The 13,167-nt window shown below is 43.4% G+C and overlaps 1 protein-coding gene across 8 annotated transcripts in view; it reads left to right on the forward strand.

The window, feature by feature from the left end:
- The first annotated feature begins 2,238 nt into the window (after window positions 1–2,238).
- Window positions 2,239–13,167, forward strand: part of cdin1 (CDAN1 interacting nuclease 1) — a 49,638-nt gene continuing 38,709 nt past the window's right edge. Inside the window, exons 1-6 of one of the 8 annotated variants that reach the window (XM_078089587.1) lie at window positions 2,279–2,367; window positions 2,653–2,793; window positions 3,052–3,123; window positions 11,675–11,720; window positions 12,713–12,777; window positions 12,911–12,930. In XM_078089587.1, the coding sequence (XP_077945713.1) occupies window positions 2,731–2,793; window positions 3,052–3,123; window positions 11,675–11,720; window positions 12,713–12,777; window positions 12,911–12,930 (266 nt within the window). In that variant the 5' untranslated portion in view covers window positions 2,279–2,367; window positions 2,653–2,730. Of the gene's footprint in view, window positions 2,385–2,652; window positions 2,794–3,051; window positions 3,124–11,674; window positions 11,721–12,712; window positions 12,778–12,910; window positions 12,935–13,167 lie in introns of all 8 variants that reach the window. The other 7 variants (XM_078089584.1, XM_078089588.1, XM_078089585.1 and 4 more) reach the window with 7 other exon arrangements.

Consider the following 13,167-nt stretch of genomic DNA (forward strand, 5'->3'; position numbering starts at 1 on the left):
CTTGGCTCTACAATGGTGTGCCGAGAGCAGTGGAGCAGAGATCAGTGCGGCGTCTCTTGGATATCAGAGGGAGACATCCTTTGTAAATTCATCTCCCACTGTGAGCACGCTCCACAGCTGCTTAACGGCACTGTGTGTACAACTGCCCTGTTTACACTCAGCCTCAAAAAAAGCTCTCGTCTTTTAACGTGCATCCTTCCCCGGTATCCTCTCCATCGCCCTGCCATCTCCTTCAGCCCTCATCCCAGCCCACTGCGGCTCTCATGGCCATCAAAGATGCATAAAAATGGATTTGATGCAAGGGCGTGTGTGTGTGTGCTCGCTTGCACACACGCACACACACACAAGTAGACGCATACACACAACAAAGCCTCTGATCCCCTCGCTTTTGGGGCCATTACAGTACACTGCCTTCCAACCCCTTCTCTGATTTTTATCTTTTTATACCATCACATTACACTGATCCTTTTATACCTATTACACACGCGGCTCCCCACCAAACCCCCTGATCCTCTGATACCTAGATGAGTAAACTGCTCCTCCTGCCCCTGACCTCAGCCCTTTGTAGCAATCAAACCAGACTTCCTCAGAGGCCCCGATCTTATCTGGCCATACCAATCCCACTACACAGCTCCCTTTTGTAGGCAGCACAGAGCGCTGAGCCCTTTCAGACCCGGGGACAGTGCTGGTGCACGCACAGCCCGAGACCTCAGCCCATCTCAGGCATCATACTACACTGCCCGACAACAATGAGCTCTATTTTCTGACGCATCACAGGTCAGATAGAGCCTTTCTGCTCACCGATGCATTGTTCGCCCACAATGGAGGAAATCAGCGATGTTGTTGTGAAAAGAATGTCTGACTTTAGCAAAGAATGGTTTGATGTAGTCACGGGCTCACAGAGGAGTGAAGCCAGATTTGTTTGAGATCGTTTCAAGAGGAGTTATTCAACAATCAGCTTGTTTCATTTTTGAAAAACAAACAGCAGAAATATCTGAAATCCAACATAACATGATTATAACATATTATGATTCTATCTGAAAGTAGAAAGTAAAAGACGGGTAGACTGTTTACAGCAGAGACTAATTACACAACAATACCATTCTAAAATGATATTGATCTCAAGGGCGTGTATTTGACAAATTAAGTCTGAAAGTTTTTATTCCTATCTAAGTCGACTAAAATCAACACTCCAGTGCGAGGCATCCATAAGGTTCGGAGGGAAATGAATAATCACACCAAATCGTTAATTGACAATTTAGTAGTTTCCCTCAAAAATCAGTTTGCATTTGTTACTATTAGATAGCTATTTTCATTGTAATATAAGTCGTTTGGAGAGCATATGTATCCTTAATAAATTGAGCATTATTCCTGTATGTTCCAAACTTAGTATGTCATTATCTTTGGCCAAATTTACATATATTTCCATATTTCTGCAAAAGGCATTTAAAGCACTACCATCTAGTACTACTATCACTGGTTAGGTGACAGGTATTGATGATTCGGGAGACCTGCAGCTGGCGATGGACCACAAAAAATATTGCTGTACCTTGGAAATAATTAAGGAAAACCCCAACCAATATTTTTTCAACAAAGTAATATTTCTACCTGCAGGGGTAAAAGAATAAACTATATAAATATTAATGATGATCTGAGCAGTGGAATTTGGTATACTTTGTTTCCTTTAAAGAAAAGTAAAGCAAGTATGGCCTCTCTGTTAAGACTTGCAGTTGAAATAGAAATAACCAGAGCCCAAACTGAAGTTCAATTAGGCTTCATGAAAAACAGGTTAATTACTTGATCATTGAATTTAGTTTATTCCAGATGCATATCAAATCCCCATGTTTTAAGTTGCTATGGACTGTATGCTGAAGTAGCATGATCCAGGATAAAATACCATGTTTTAATTGAGAGGTAGTATCTCTGAGTAGGCTGTAAAGAGGCTCATTTGATGTAAAAAAAAAAACAGTACATTTGTGTTTAATCAACGACTATTGACAGAATTTTTCTAGAGAGAGATAACAGAGAGACACTCCCTCCTTCTCTGTCTCCTTGCACAGTTCCTCACCCACCTTCTTTAAAATTATTTTTGGGCCTGTAGAGTTTTTTATTATTTATATTCTGTCGGACTGTAGGCTGGTTAAGTTTTCCTTTTGCATATAACAGGAATCCAGTGACGCGTCGGAGCTAATAAGCAGCGAGCCTCCGCTGGCGCTCCGCCTTCGCATTGCCGAGTAACCAATCACCTGCTGTTATACTCAGCTTCCCGAATGAATCCACCAATCAAACCACTCCTCACACAAGAGTCCTTCCTTCAAGCTCGCTAGCGGGAAGCTGCAATCGAGAAGTGTACAGCAGGAATGAATGGTAAACAACCCGTTTAGGTGTTATTTATCGCTCTACAAAACTATTTTGAAAGCCAATGCGTACAGTAGTCGTTCAGTACACTTTCGAAAGGGAGACGAAAGCTTTTATTTTCCGCGCGTTTGTTGTGTCGTGTTAGCAATCCACGTAAAGCTAATATTGCTTAGCAAGGCGGGCGACGCTACAGCTGTTTCTGGCTGTCAGTCTCCCCCGCGTTGTTTACATCTGGAAACTCAAGACTGCCACGGACGCGTCCCTTAATCAAACTCCCACCTCGTGTTTGCACAGATAGATGCAGTCACACGCCTACCATTACAATCAAATGAAAATGACGCTGTCCCGAGCTGAATATAAAGAGATCGTGCGATGGACCGATCAACTGAGACCCACGCGCCAATGTATGAAGACGCTGAAAGAAAGATTCCCAAAGTGAGTAGTTACACACTATACACTTCCTTTACACTCTCGGTGTGTGTTTATGTGTGGCTACAGGGTAAAAACACCAAGTATCTATGAACAAATACAAGCACAAAATGCGATCACATTATAATTTACCAATCACTCACATAAATAGTAACTTTTTCAACTCCCAGTAGCATCACCATTTATTCCTCAGTCTCTTTTTCTTTTCTACCTGCTTCTGGGTATTTATAATCCCACTTTTGATCTCCAATTAATTCCACGCAGGTTTCTGTATCGGCCTCCGTTAGCCAATGCTTCGCCATGCAGCGCCTGCTCATCCAGGAATCGAACAGCGAGGTTAATGGTTGTGTTTGCCTTTCTCCTTGACACTGAGGGCCCTCACTTTATTGAACGTAACACGTGTAATCCCCCGAGGCCAACAGGACACCACGGCTGATCCCGCCGAGGTCACTTACAAAGTCGTACGTATTTGGAGCTTCCTACTTCCATTGTGCCCTAATCACCAATCTACAAGAAGGTATTCGGTCCCCGAAGGGGACACGGCGAAGCTCGAGCTCGGCTTTGTTCTCACTGTCTGCGTTTTACAGAATATGTCATGCGCATAGCGTTTGTCCAATATCCTGAATGCATGGGCCCAACACTAGGGGGTCTTTCTCATGTTTATTTTAAGTTTCCGTTCTCCTTTTGGGTTTCCTAATCCAAACTTTCTTTAACCAAAAAGTCTGCATGCCAGTTGTTCAAAAGGTATCACTGGTGGGTGTGTAATTAAAGGAAAACACGGCGCTGTTTTTATTCCAATAATTCTGTAAGATCTCTTTCTCTGTCCCGGAGGTGCTGGCTCTTTTGTTTAGTCTCGCTGGTTATTGTTATCATTTTGTTCACCCTAACCAGTCTCGGGGAGGCCCTTGCTCTTTTAAAAATCCCAGAGTCTCGTCACTGGACCCGACAGACAGGCACGGCAGCAGTGTTTTCACAGCCTGCGAAATTATTCTGGTTGTCCAATCAGCTGAGCCGGGCTCTGGAGGGTTAGTGATTGGACTGGCAGGAAATCAGGCTCTTAAGACATAACATATCGACTAGGCCATCCATCATCTCTTAGCATGCGCTCCGGCACGGCAGTCAGCCCCCCCCCCGATCGCCCCTCCTGTCCCCTTGGACTGTGTGGGAGCCCTGCCACTGCGTAAATATTGGCCAGGCGGAGGTTGGCAGGGTGGTGGGGGTTAGATGTGGACGAGGCGGCTCTCTCTCTCCGACTATAATGCTCACAGAGAAAGAAAAGACAGGTATCTATTATATTTCACCTAATTTCACATGGCGTGGGTGTGTTTCCAAAGGATGCGACCAACGTTGAGTGTAGACTGTGGATATCCGGCCGTCCACCAGTTTCATGAGCTGCTGTAGTCCTTTCACTTGAATGTGCCCCATTTTTGTTGCTGTGGAAGCACCTTTTATTTTGTTAAATGTTCATTTGAGCCTAAGATGATTTATTATATTTGTATGTATTTGTACATATATCCAATCTATCCATCTATCCAATCAGGCTAATGGAATTGTGAGCTAGGAAATTTACGATGATAGAATTTATCCTTAATTGCAAGGGGGAATATAATTTGGTATTATGTTATTGACTTTAAATGAAATCATATTGTGATGATATGGTTCCGGTGTTAACATTTTCATTTAAATTTTCTTACTAAATTAATGTTAGCACTTTGTAATTAAAACGTAATATTGCAAGCAGTTATTGGAGATTTGTCTGAACGTATTTCTGCATTATATCATTGTATTAAACATTTTTTACAAATCAGCTCCATGTCCTGACTTATACCCATACGTTATTGGTATCACAACCTCTTTTCTAACTATTTTAGTTAATTATTGGCCATTCTTTTAATCAAACATTTCCAATTTGCATTACAATTCTTTCTATCAATATGAATAAGCATTGTCCTCAAATCTCTGAATGCTGTATTGTGCTGAAACCCATTTTGTAATCATTGCTGTTGAATGACGACCTAAAGGGAGGAAAATTTAAACTTTGAATAAAATGACTGTTAAAGGCCATTTCAAGGTAATTTCCACGGAAAGTCTGCCCGTCTCTCTGTTGTACTGTGAGTGTGGGTGGTGGGAGGAGAGAGGGAGTGTCCCACAGAAAGAGAGAGAGAGAGAGAGAGATGTGATGTGGAGCCCCTCATCTGTAACGGCCGCGTAACACAGATGTTGGGAGTCATCTGTCAGCCTGGCCTCTCTTGCCGTGCCCGAGCTGCTCTGGGAGGGGAGACGAATTGGACACGGTGCTGTCACTTTTTTACCCCCACTCACAATGGAGGGGCATGCAAATATCCCCCCCCCCCCTCCCTCCCCCATTCCTGCCCTCTCTTCCTTGCCCTTAGCGAGCCACAGTGTCCTGTCTCGGATCTGGACCGCGGCTAGCCAGTAAGGGGGGGGGCTCATCACAAGTTGGTGGGGGGGGGAAATGTGACATCAGTCCCATCAGTCCCCTCTCTTGCCACGTATTAGAATTGGAAATGATGGGCTGCTCTCTGAGGCCCTGCTTGGCTTCCCTCGGGTCCAGAGGGGGACCCCGGTCTTTCCACCCTTTGTCCCCAGAGAGAGTCGGTGTAAGAAGGGCGAGAAGAGGGAGGGAGGGAGAATGAGGGTCCTCTGTGTCCTTCTGTGCTGTATTATGAATGAATTTGGATGTAATGATAACCCCCCCCCCCCCCCCCCCGGTCTTCAAAATGCCATTCAGCTCACTCCTCATATGGCTTTCACAGTCATGAAAGTGGGAGGCTGTGCAGAAAGGGGGGAGATGCCTCTGTTTTTTGGGGGGAAAAGCTTCAAAAGTAAAGTGTGAAGCATCCCTCCCCTTTAAACACACCCTCCCTCTCTTACTCACACACTCTCACACACACACACACACACACACAGATCTCCCCGGTGAGGAGTCCCTGAACGTTTTTCGAATCGGGCCCTAATGTGCCGTTTTCATCAGCACTGAGGCGGGCTGCAATATGGTGCCGGGGCTCGCTCTGGGAATATGAATGTTGATTAAGCATGCGTTCAGCCTTTTGAAATGCTCAAGAAGTGTCAGAATAATGGATGTTGAGCAAATGTCAAGCATTTGTTAATTTCTCTGTTATTTGGGGTTTATCTAGCATGATCTTTGGAGGGAACGCATGGGGCCGGGTTGTTGTGGCATGTGCCATTGATATGGTGATTTCTTGGCTGCAGACACTTTGTTTTTGATGGTAATATCCAGACCCGGGACGAAGCTTGGGGACTTGGTCATTGATTATTTATTGTGGCTGTTGTTTTTACATGCCGGATAAAGCTTAGGATTTGATAACAGGCGCGATGCATTAAACTGTGAAGCTCTTTATACATTTAGTTAGACTTTGTAGCTCATTAGTTAAAAAAAAAAAATCAGATTCTATGATTGTTTTTAGTTGACTTTTCAGATGAATCTGTGTATTTTCAAATATATATATATATTTTTTACTCTTTATGAAACTATTTACAAGCACTGCATTTACAGTGCGTGAAGTTCATTTACAGTGATTTTTTATGTGTCTCTTTTGTTGACTCACACTTATATGCCCCAATTCAGTTTCAGAATATTGTGTCAAATTCCATTTCCCCAAATCAGATAATGAATTAATCTCAAACAGCACAGTTATCAACACCTTCATTGTTATATTCATTCTTAAAAATAACAACATAATAAACTTAACTGAAAATTGAAATTTAGGATTTTAAGTCTCTTTTGAAGATGCGATACTTTTTGTTGTTGTTGTACCCTGGAAGTGGCAATGACATCCCCTGACACCCTGGGGGGGAGGGGGTGCGGGGCGGCCCGGACGGCCTCCGGTGCGCCGGCCTCACACTCCTGGTCCCCCATTTTGAACGAAACACAAACTGGCAGTTGAAGCTTAGGGCCACAACCCTTGCAGGCTGAGACGACGGCAAACTAATTCCACAGCTTTATGTGGTTAGACGAGCGTTGGAACGGGTGAAGGGATGAATGAGGTCCAAGAAGAGAAATGCAGAAAGAAGCGAAGCTGTGCTAAGTTCACAACTTCATGGCAGGCTAAGGAGTCTATGAATAATAGATGCAATCAATTACTTGATTAGGAAGCCCATGAAGGACTACCTTCTCATCATATCTTAGGGACGCTGTCCAAGCACGCTCGGTACAGTAGATTGTAAAGCCTTTCCCACTCATTGGGCTAAAAAAAACCCTGAGCTAAGCAACCATGTTACTCTTTATTTTTTTCATTGGATGGCAAGACCGAATAACATGTTGGTATTATTGACACAGGAATGTAGTTTATTGTGAGGACGATCATTGTAATTTCCACGGTGTTTCTCGCCGTCGTCCCTTAACAACCCCCCCCTCCTCCCCGTAGCTAAACGCCCACAGAGGGAAACCTGCAGCGTAGGAGCAGCGCAGTTCAGCGGGGCAGCCGTGGTCGAGTCTCTGGCCCCGGGTTCTCTTTGCATACTGGGATCAATTGCAAAAGAAGAATGAAACAAATTGCCCAGAATGGTACAAGTTCCCCAGCCACGCTTGGGGGAGAAGGCAATTGGTCAGCGTAATGTGTTTCTTTGCCAGACCAGTGGACGCCGGCCACTTGACAGATAACACGGACCTCATTCTCGATTTCCACGAGAATTCGCAGAAGCGAACGGTGACAATAATTGCACTTTAACAATGGCTACGGAAAATGATCGTTTTAACATGTTTTGTCACCCGGAGAGTCGTGGAGACCTCCGGCTTTCAAGTGGAATCACAATTAAGGTGGTGATTGTGGGGGCCTTTCCCGCTCCTTTCGCCACCATTACACAACAGATCTGACATCTCCGGGTACCTCAGCAGACAGAGATTTTAAAGATTGTAATAACGCGTAGAGAGCTTTGTAGAGGTCACGTTTTTCATCTATTAGGAAAATTGTAGGGAGTAGGATACCTTGGTTCGCTTCTGCTAGAGCCATTTCCATCCACAGTCCCCCCCCCAGGCCTGTAGGTCTGCGGCTCTGGCCTTCTGCAGAGAAAGTTGGGGATGTAGTGGAATTTTCTCCACAAAATCTTTCTTCAGTTATGGTGAAAATACAATATTTAGTATACTGTTTGTTTCTTGTCCATTACATGCACACTAACAACAACAAAAAAGAAAGTATGCATTGCTGCAACTGTAGTAAATACCATGAATGTAATGGGAAAAAAGCTTTAAAGTTGTTTTGGAAGGGGGAGGAAGTAAAACGAATTTGAACTGTAAACACGTGTGCTCATTGTGCAAGTATTTGTATGAAGCTACATGACACACTGAGATTTTTGTTTGTTTCTATCCCTTGTCACAATACATCACATTTATACATTACTGCGTAAAGATTCCCTTTTTGGTACACATTTGTTTTGGTGCTGATGACGGTAGGCTTAGCTGAGAAACAGATGTTAGCATTTTGCCTATCAGCATGCGCAATTAGCAGCATTTGCATATCCAGCGTGTTTAACCCACATTCAGCTGTTTTTCACTTTACAAAATATTGATCCATAGGAAAATACATAATATTTTACTGTCAGTGACCTTGCTTAAACAAAATGATGTGTGAATCCCAGGTATGCTAGGGTAACGTTAGCTAACAAGCTAAGTGATACGGAGTGGAAAACCATAGATCCAGGTGTGGAGACGAAGCGATGCATCCATACACTTTGCCAGAGTGAACCTTTTCATCCGTGTCATTCCCCTTCCTTGTCTGAATGGCTTCATCACCATTAGTAAAAATATGTGCTACGCCTTAATTAGCCAGTTCCATGCCCTGAAGAGTCGCACCATGCAACACTCTCTGCATGCAGATCCACCAAATGCTCGATACTGTCACAGCATATGATACCAATGTCATTAGCCAGGTGGCTTTCATTACCTAAATGACATCTATTGTTTATGATTCATTATTGGCAAATAGGAAGATTTAAAATTTAATTGATCGCTGGAATTTCCCCCCCATCTCCTATTAATTAGGTGGATGGGATTTTGTGCTACTGCCTTCTATTGAATGCTTCAGGCACACTCTGAATGCACGAGGAGATTCGAACACGAGTGTGTCAGATTCATAACCAGTGGATAGCCTAACTTAATAGAGCCTAAAGCACTGGCCAGACAAGCATACCAGCCCAGTGACAAAGTGAAAGTCCCTAATTGTTTTTAATTTAATCTGCTGCTTTACTATTTTGGGTGCCAGTTCATATTAATGCTCTGTCTTATGTTGTGAGGAAGGGTAATTAGGTTTAGAGTGAATGATTCCCTAACCGCTCTTCTGTCTCCCAACCGTCTGTTTCTCCATGTTTTAAATGGTATCCAAGTGGGGGAGAGTTTTAGTTTTTTCTAACCCACATAAAGGTCAATGTAAAGATGTGCTTCAGTGTCAGAGAATCACTGGAATGTTTGTTTGTTTGCGTTTAGACATTTCAACCATGTAACACTGGTTTGAAACCCAACTATCAAACATCTTTTGTAGTTATAATATATACAATAAAGCAGGCAAAACAATTAGGAGATTGATGAACTTCTTTGTTTGCAAAGACGTCTCACAGATAAATTGTTCCTCTTATGTGCAGATACCTTTAGAGTTCTCCCAGACTATCTGATCTGGCATTTATTTCAAATAAATTACATTTTTATAAGATGCATTACCTTGTTATCTTTGTCTTACATGTAAATATCATATATGTTTCATATAGAAATCCCTTCTCACAATGTGCACCAATCTAAATAAAATGCTGCCCAAAAATGGCAGAGAGGGATTGATCTGGTTTTGGAATATTTTGTATTAGTTGATTTATATTTATACCCAGTAAGAAGAGCGAGAGCTTATAATGCTGGTATTATGAGGCAAGCTGGTGGATGCGTTACATCTACTGTGCAGCAGGCAGATCAGATTGTGAGAATCCGTATTTAAGCATGAAGTGAGAACACTGGGTCAGGAGAGAACAGATTGCATTTAATCAATGCAAATTTAATAGAAAAGAGAAAAAAACATTATACAAGATCAGTGCGATTGAAAAACTCTACCGACCTATAAAATGCGCACAACTCTTGGTTTTGTTCCAGGTATTCGCCCTCATCTTATTACATTTCTCTGCAATTTAAAAAAAATCTTGATCTAATCGTCCATATCAGGACTTTTCCTCTCGCCTTTGTCCAGTTTTGATGTCGGCAAAAACGGATTGAGGTAAGAAAGAAAAAGCTAAACTCCCTGAAGTTTTTAGTATTTTTGAAACCGATATGTTTTCCCAGATATTTAGAGCAGTTTATGTCCCTTTAAAGTTAACAGGGTATAGATTTAGCAATTAGGCGGTAATCATGCTTATTACAGAGAGTAATCCATTTAAAACCTAACAGATGTCTGTTCCTATACGGCCATCCCGATGGTCCCATGCCAACAATAAGCCGTAATGTTGTTGAAATGCTCAGGTGCAAGGTTGAAGTGTGGAAGAATTTTCTTTTATTATTTTTTTTCCCCTCCCTTAAGTGTCCACATGTTGACAGTTGACCACTTAATGGGCCACTTAATTGCACTGGCCCCTATGTCCCCAAGCGTCATTGTAAATGAATGCTGAGGTAGCAGTGAGAGTTCCCCCTCTCTTCTGCGTTGCTTCAAACATTTGTCCATTCACTCTTTCACAAGACTCAAGACTAGGCTCGTCTGTTTGATGGGTCGAGGTCCAGAGCGTTGAGAATTAGCTGTCCTCCACCCAAAGCAGTAAAACCCTTCTTAAAAGTGGAATCTGGAGAACCCAACACAACGTCTTTGCTGGGGCAAGCAATTAAAAACTATTCCTGTGGTTGAAATGTTTTTATTAATATACGGTCACTGGCTGAGACTCCAGACTGAAATATTTGTTTACATATCAACGTTTACAGGGATAGATGTTGACAACCTACACTATGTGGACTCGATATTTCAATGCATATTTCAAGCTTGGGCTTCTCGTCAGTGTTTAAACACCCTCCCCACGTGGCTCCCGATGAAAAGTCCATTACATTTCACGATCAAGTGTTTCCCGGGAGCAGACACAAAACCACCGAAGGCCGCCGCAGAGCACTTTGTGAATGCGAGGGTTGACCCTTACTGGATGTGTGGTTTGTTTTCCCAATGACATGCAGGGTAGATTACGATAATATCCGTCACCGCTTTAAATATCTTCGACCCAAATGATGCAGAGAAAGTTGGAGAGGAGCATCAACGGGTCTGCGAGTACCAGTGTTGGAGCTGCCTGTTTCCCAGGTTTGCCTCTCTGCCGGTTGCTTGTCATTGACTAGTGACAGTCGTACGGAACTCATGGCGACCCGCGGGATTGAGCGACTCCTCGGTGCCCGAGCTTCCTGGAGTGAAAGTTTCCATTTTCAAAGCCCATCAGTTGCAGTGCGAGTGCCCCTGAAGGGTTCGTGTGCTCTGACAGTGAAGCTTGAAAACTTTCTCCCACCTCTGCATCGCCACACCGCTCCCGCAAACAAATGCACAATCCCACAGTGGTCGATCGCAAGAGACATCGTTCATTTTCCTGCAATTTTGCCATATTTAGTTTGGGTTTTAATTGAATGAACGCGGGCGTGGAGGAACACGGTATGTGTGAAAGAACAGAGTAATAAACGGCTTCTGATCTCTCATGCAACACCCAACCTTCCCCATCCTCCCACCCCCACACCACGGTGGAAGGAATCCTTTGTCAGAGGTGTTCATCTGGAACAACTTTGCCACACTTGTTTTCATGTTCTTTTAGATTACAGGGCAGCTGGCCCCGTCTTTGAAGCCCCCCTCCTCTCCCTTTGTCTCTGTGCAATGCACTCTGGTAATTAACTTTGTCCTTCTTTTATTTGTTCCAGTCACTCGCAGTCCACTCTTCTGAGCATCTTCTCCCTGGAGTACCAGGTTAGAAGTTTTCTTCCTTTGTGAGCCCTGACAGGTGCCTAATTGAATGATGAATGTCCCTTTATTTCTTTGTAATTGAACTGCCAGCTCTCTGATTGGTTTGGAGGAAGCCCCCCCCCCCCGCCCCCTCTTACCATACCCCTGTTTATTCCAGCTCCACCCCCCCCCCCACACCACCTCCTCACGTTCACGTTGAGGGCCATGCCTGAGCCTCGGTGGATGTCTGCCAAGCCTTCCCATCCATCTGTCTAATAACATCTAGCCCCTGCTTATTTGGTGGACCTGTAATAAATTATGCTAAACCATTATTATTCTGACAATAATAATTTCCCTGTGTAGTGCGGCTGCGTGTGCTAAATGTTTGCTGACTCGCACTGTCACTGCCGCTTGCCACGGCTGACAGCGGATGATGATAAATGGGCGCTGCCGCCAGTGGCAGAAGGCAGCACAGGCAGAAAATGGAGTCATTTATCATCCTCCTGACAGGTGTCAGTCACACTGCCTGTCTCGGTGGAATTACATTTTCTGCGTGTGGTAGTTTTTAAATAAGTTGTTTTTTAACCAATGCTCTTCCTCTTTTATCCCTTGTCCTCCTCCTTCTCGCGGGAGATTGCAATTGAATTGCATGGAAATGTCAGGGTTGCCTGGAATGGGGTCATTGTTTGATCGAAAAAGGGGAAATGAATACATGGTTGGAGTGAGGGGGGAGAGGGGGCTGGGGTTAAACAAGGTTGTCTTGGCAAGCTTTTTTTTTTCCCCCCAGCAAAGTTATTGAAATTAAATCACTGTGACCTGAGATCTTTTGCACTTGTTTATATACAACAGCGCATGAAAGAGGAGTCAAAGCCGAGCCAGTCTGCGTTTTTATTCTATTTAGGTAAACTGGGAAAATGTAAAGCTAAAGCTTTAGCCTCCAAGCAATGTAAATAATAGAATTGTACGGAAATAAACATTATTAATATCACGTGCATTATTACATTTTTCTTTGAAAGAAACGAACCAAACGAACTTTCTCGAGACACCATGCACCAGAAGTTATCGACGGCCACTACCAGAGGTACTGTATTACTTTGTGTTGTATTCATTTTGCTCTCTCCATCACTATTTTTCTATTTGATTTTTTTTTCTTTTCAATCCGTCTCCCGCTCTTGTGTGCTCTCTTTGTCTGGACCATCCCGTGACTGTGGAAGGCACTGGCCAGAGTCATCGAGTAGGTGGGCCACCATGACAGATATAATCTCCCCCAAACAAATCACCACCCTCAGGATTCATTCCAGACCTCCACTTGCACCTGCTAAGCAAAAGCTCTGTTCTCCGTGTCAAATTGAAAGCAAAAATAAATAAATATATAACCAGCCGTTGGACATTTGCCTTACACAGGCTTATGATGCCGTGATTATCTATAATTCAATGACTGTGGATAAATAAAAAAAGGAAAAAAGGAGAA

This window comes from Gasterosteus aculeatus, chromosome 15, assembly GCF_964276395.1.
Source record: "Gasterosteus aculeatus chromosome 15, fGasAcu3.hap1.1, whole genome shotgun sequence".
Classification (NCBI taxonomy): Eukaryota; Metazoa; Chordata; class Actinopteri; order Perciformes; family Gasterosteidae; genus Gasterosteus; species Gasterosteus aculeatus.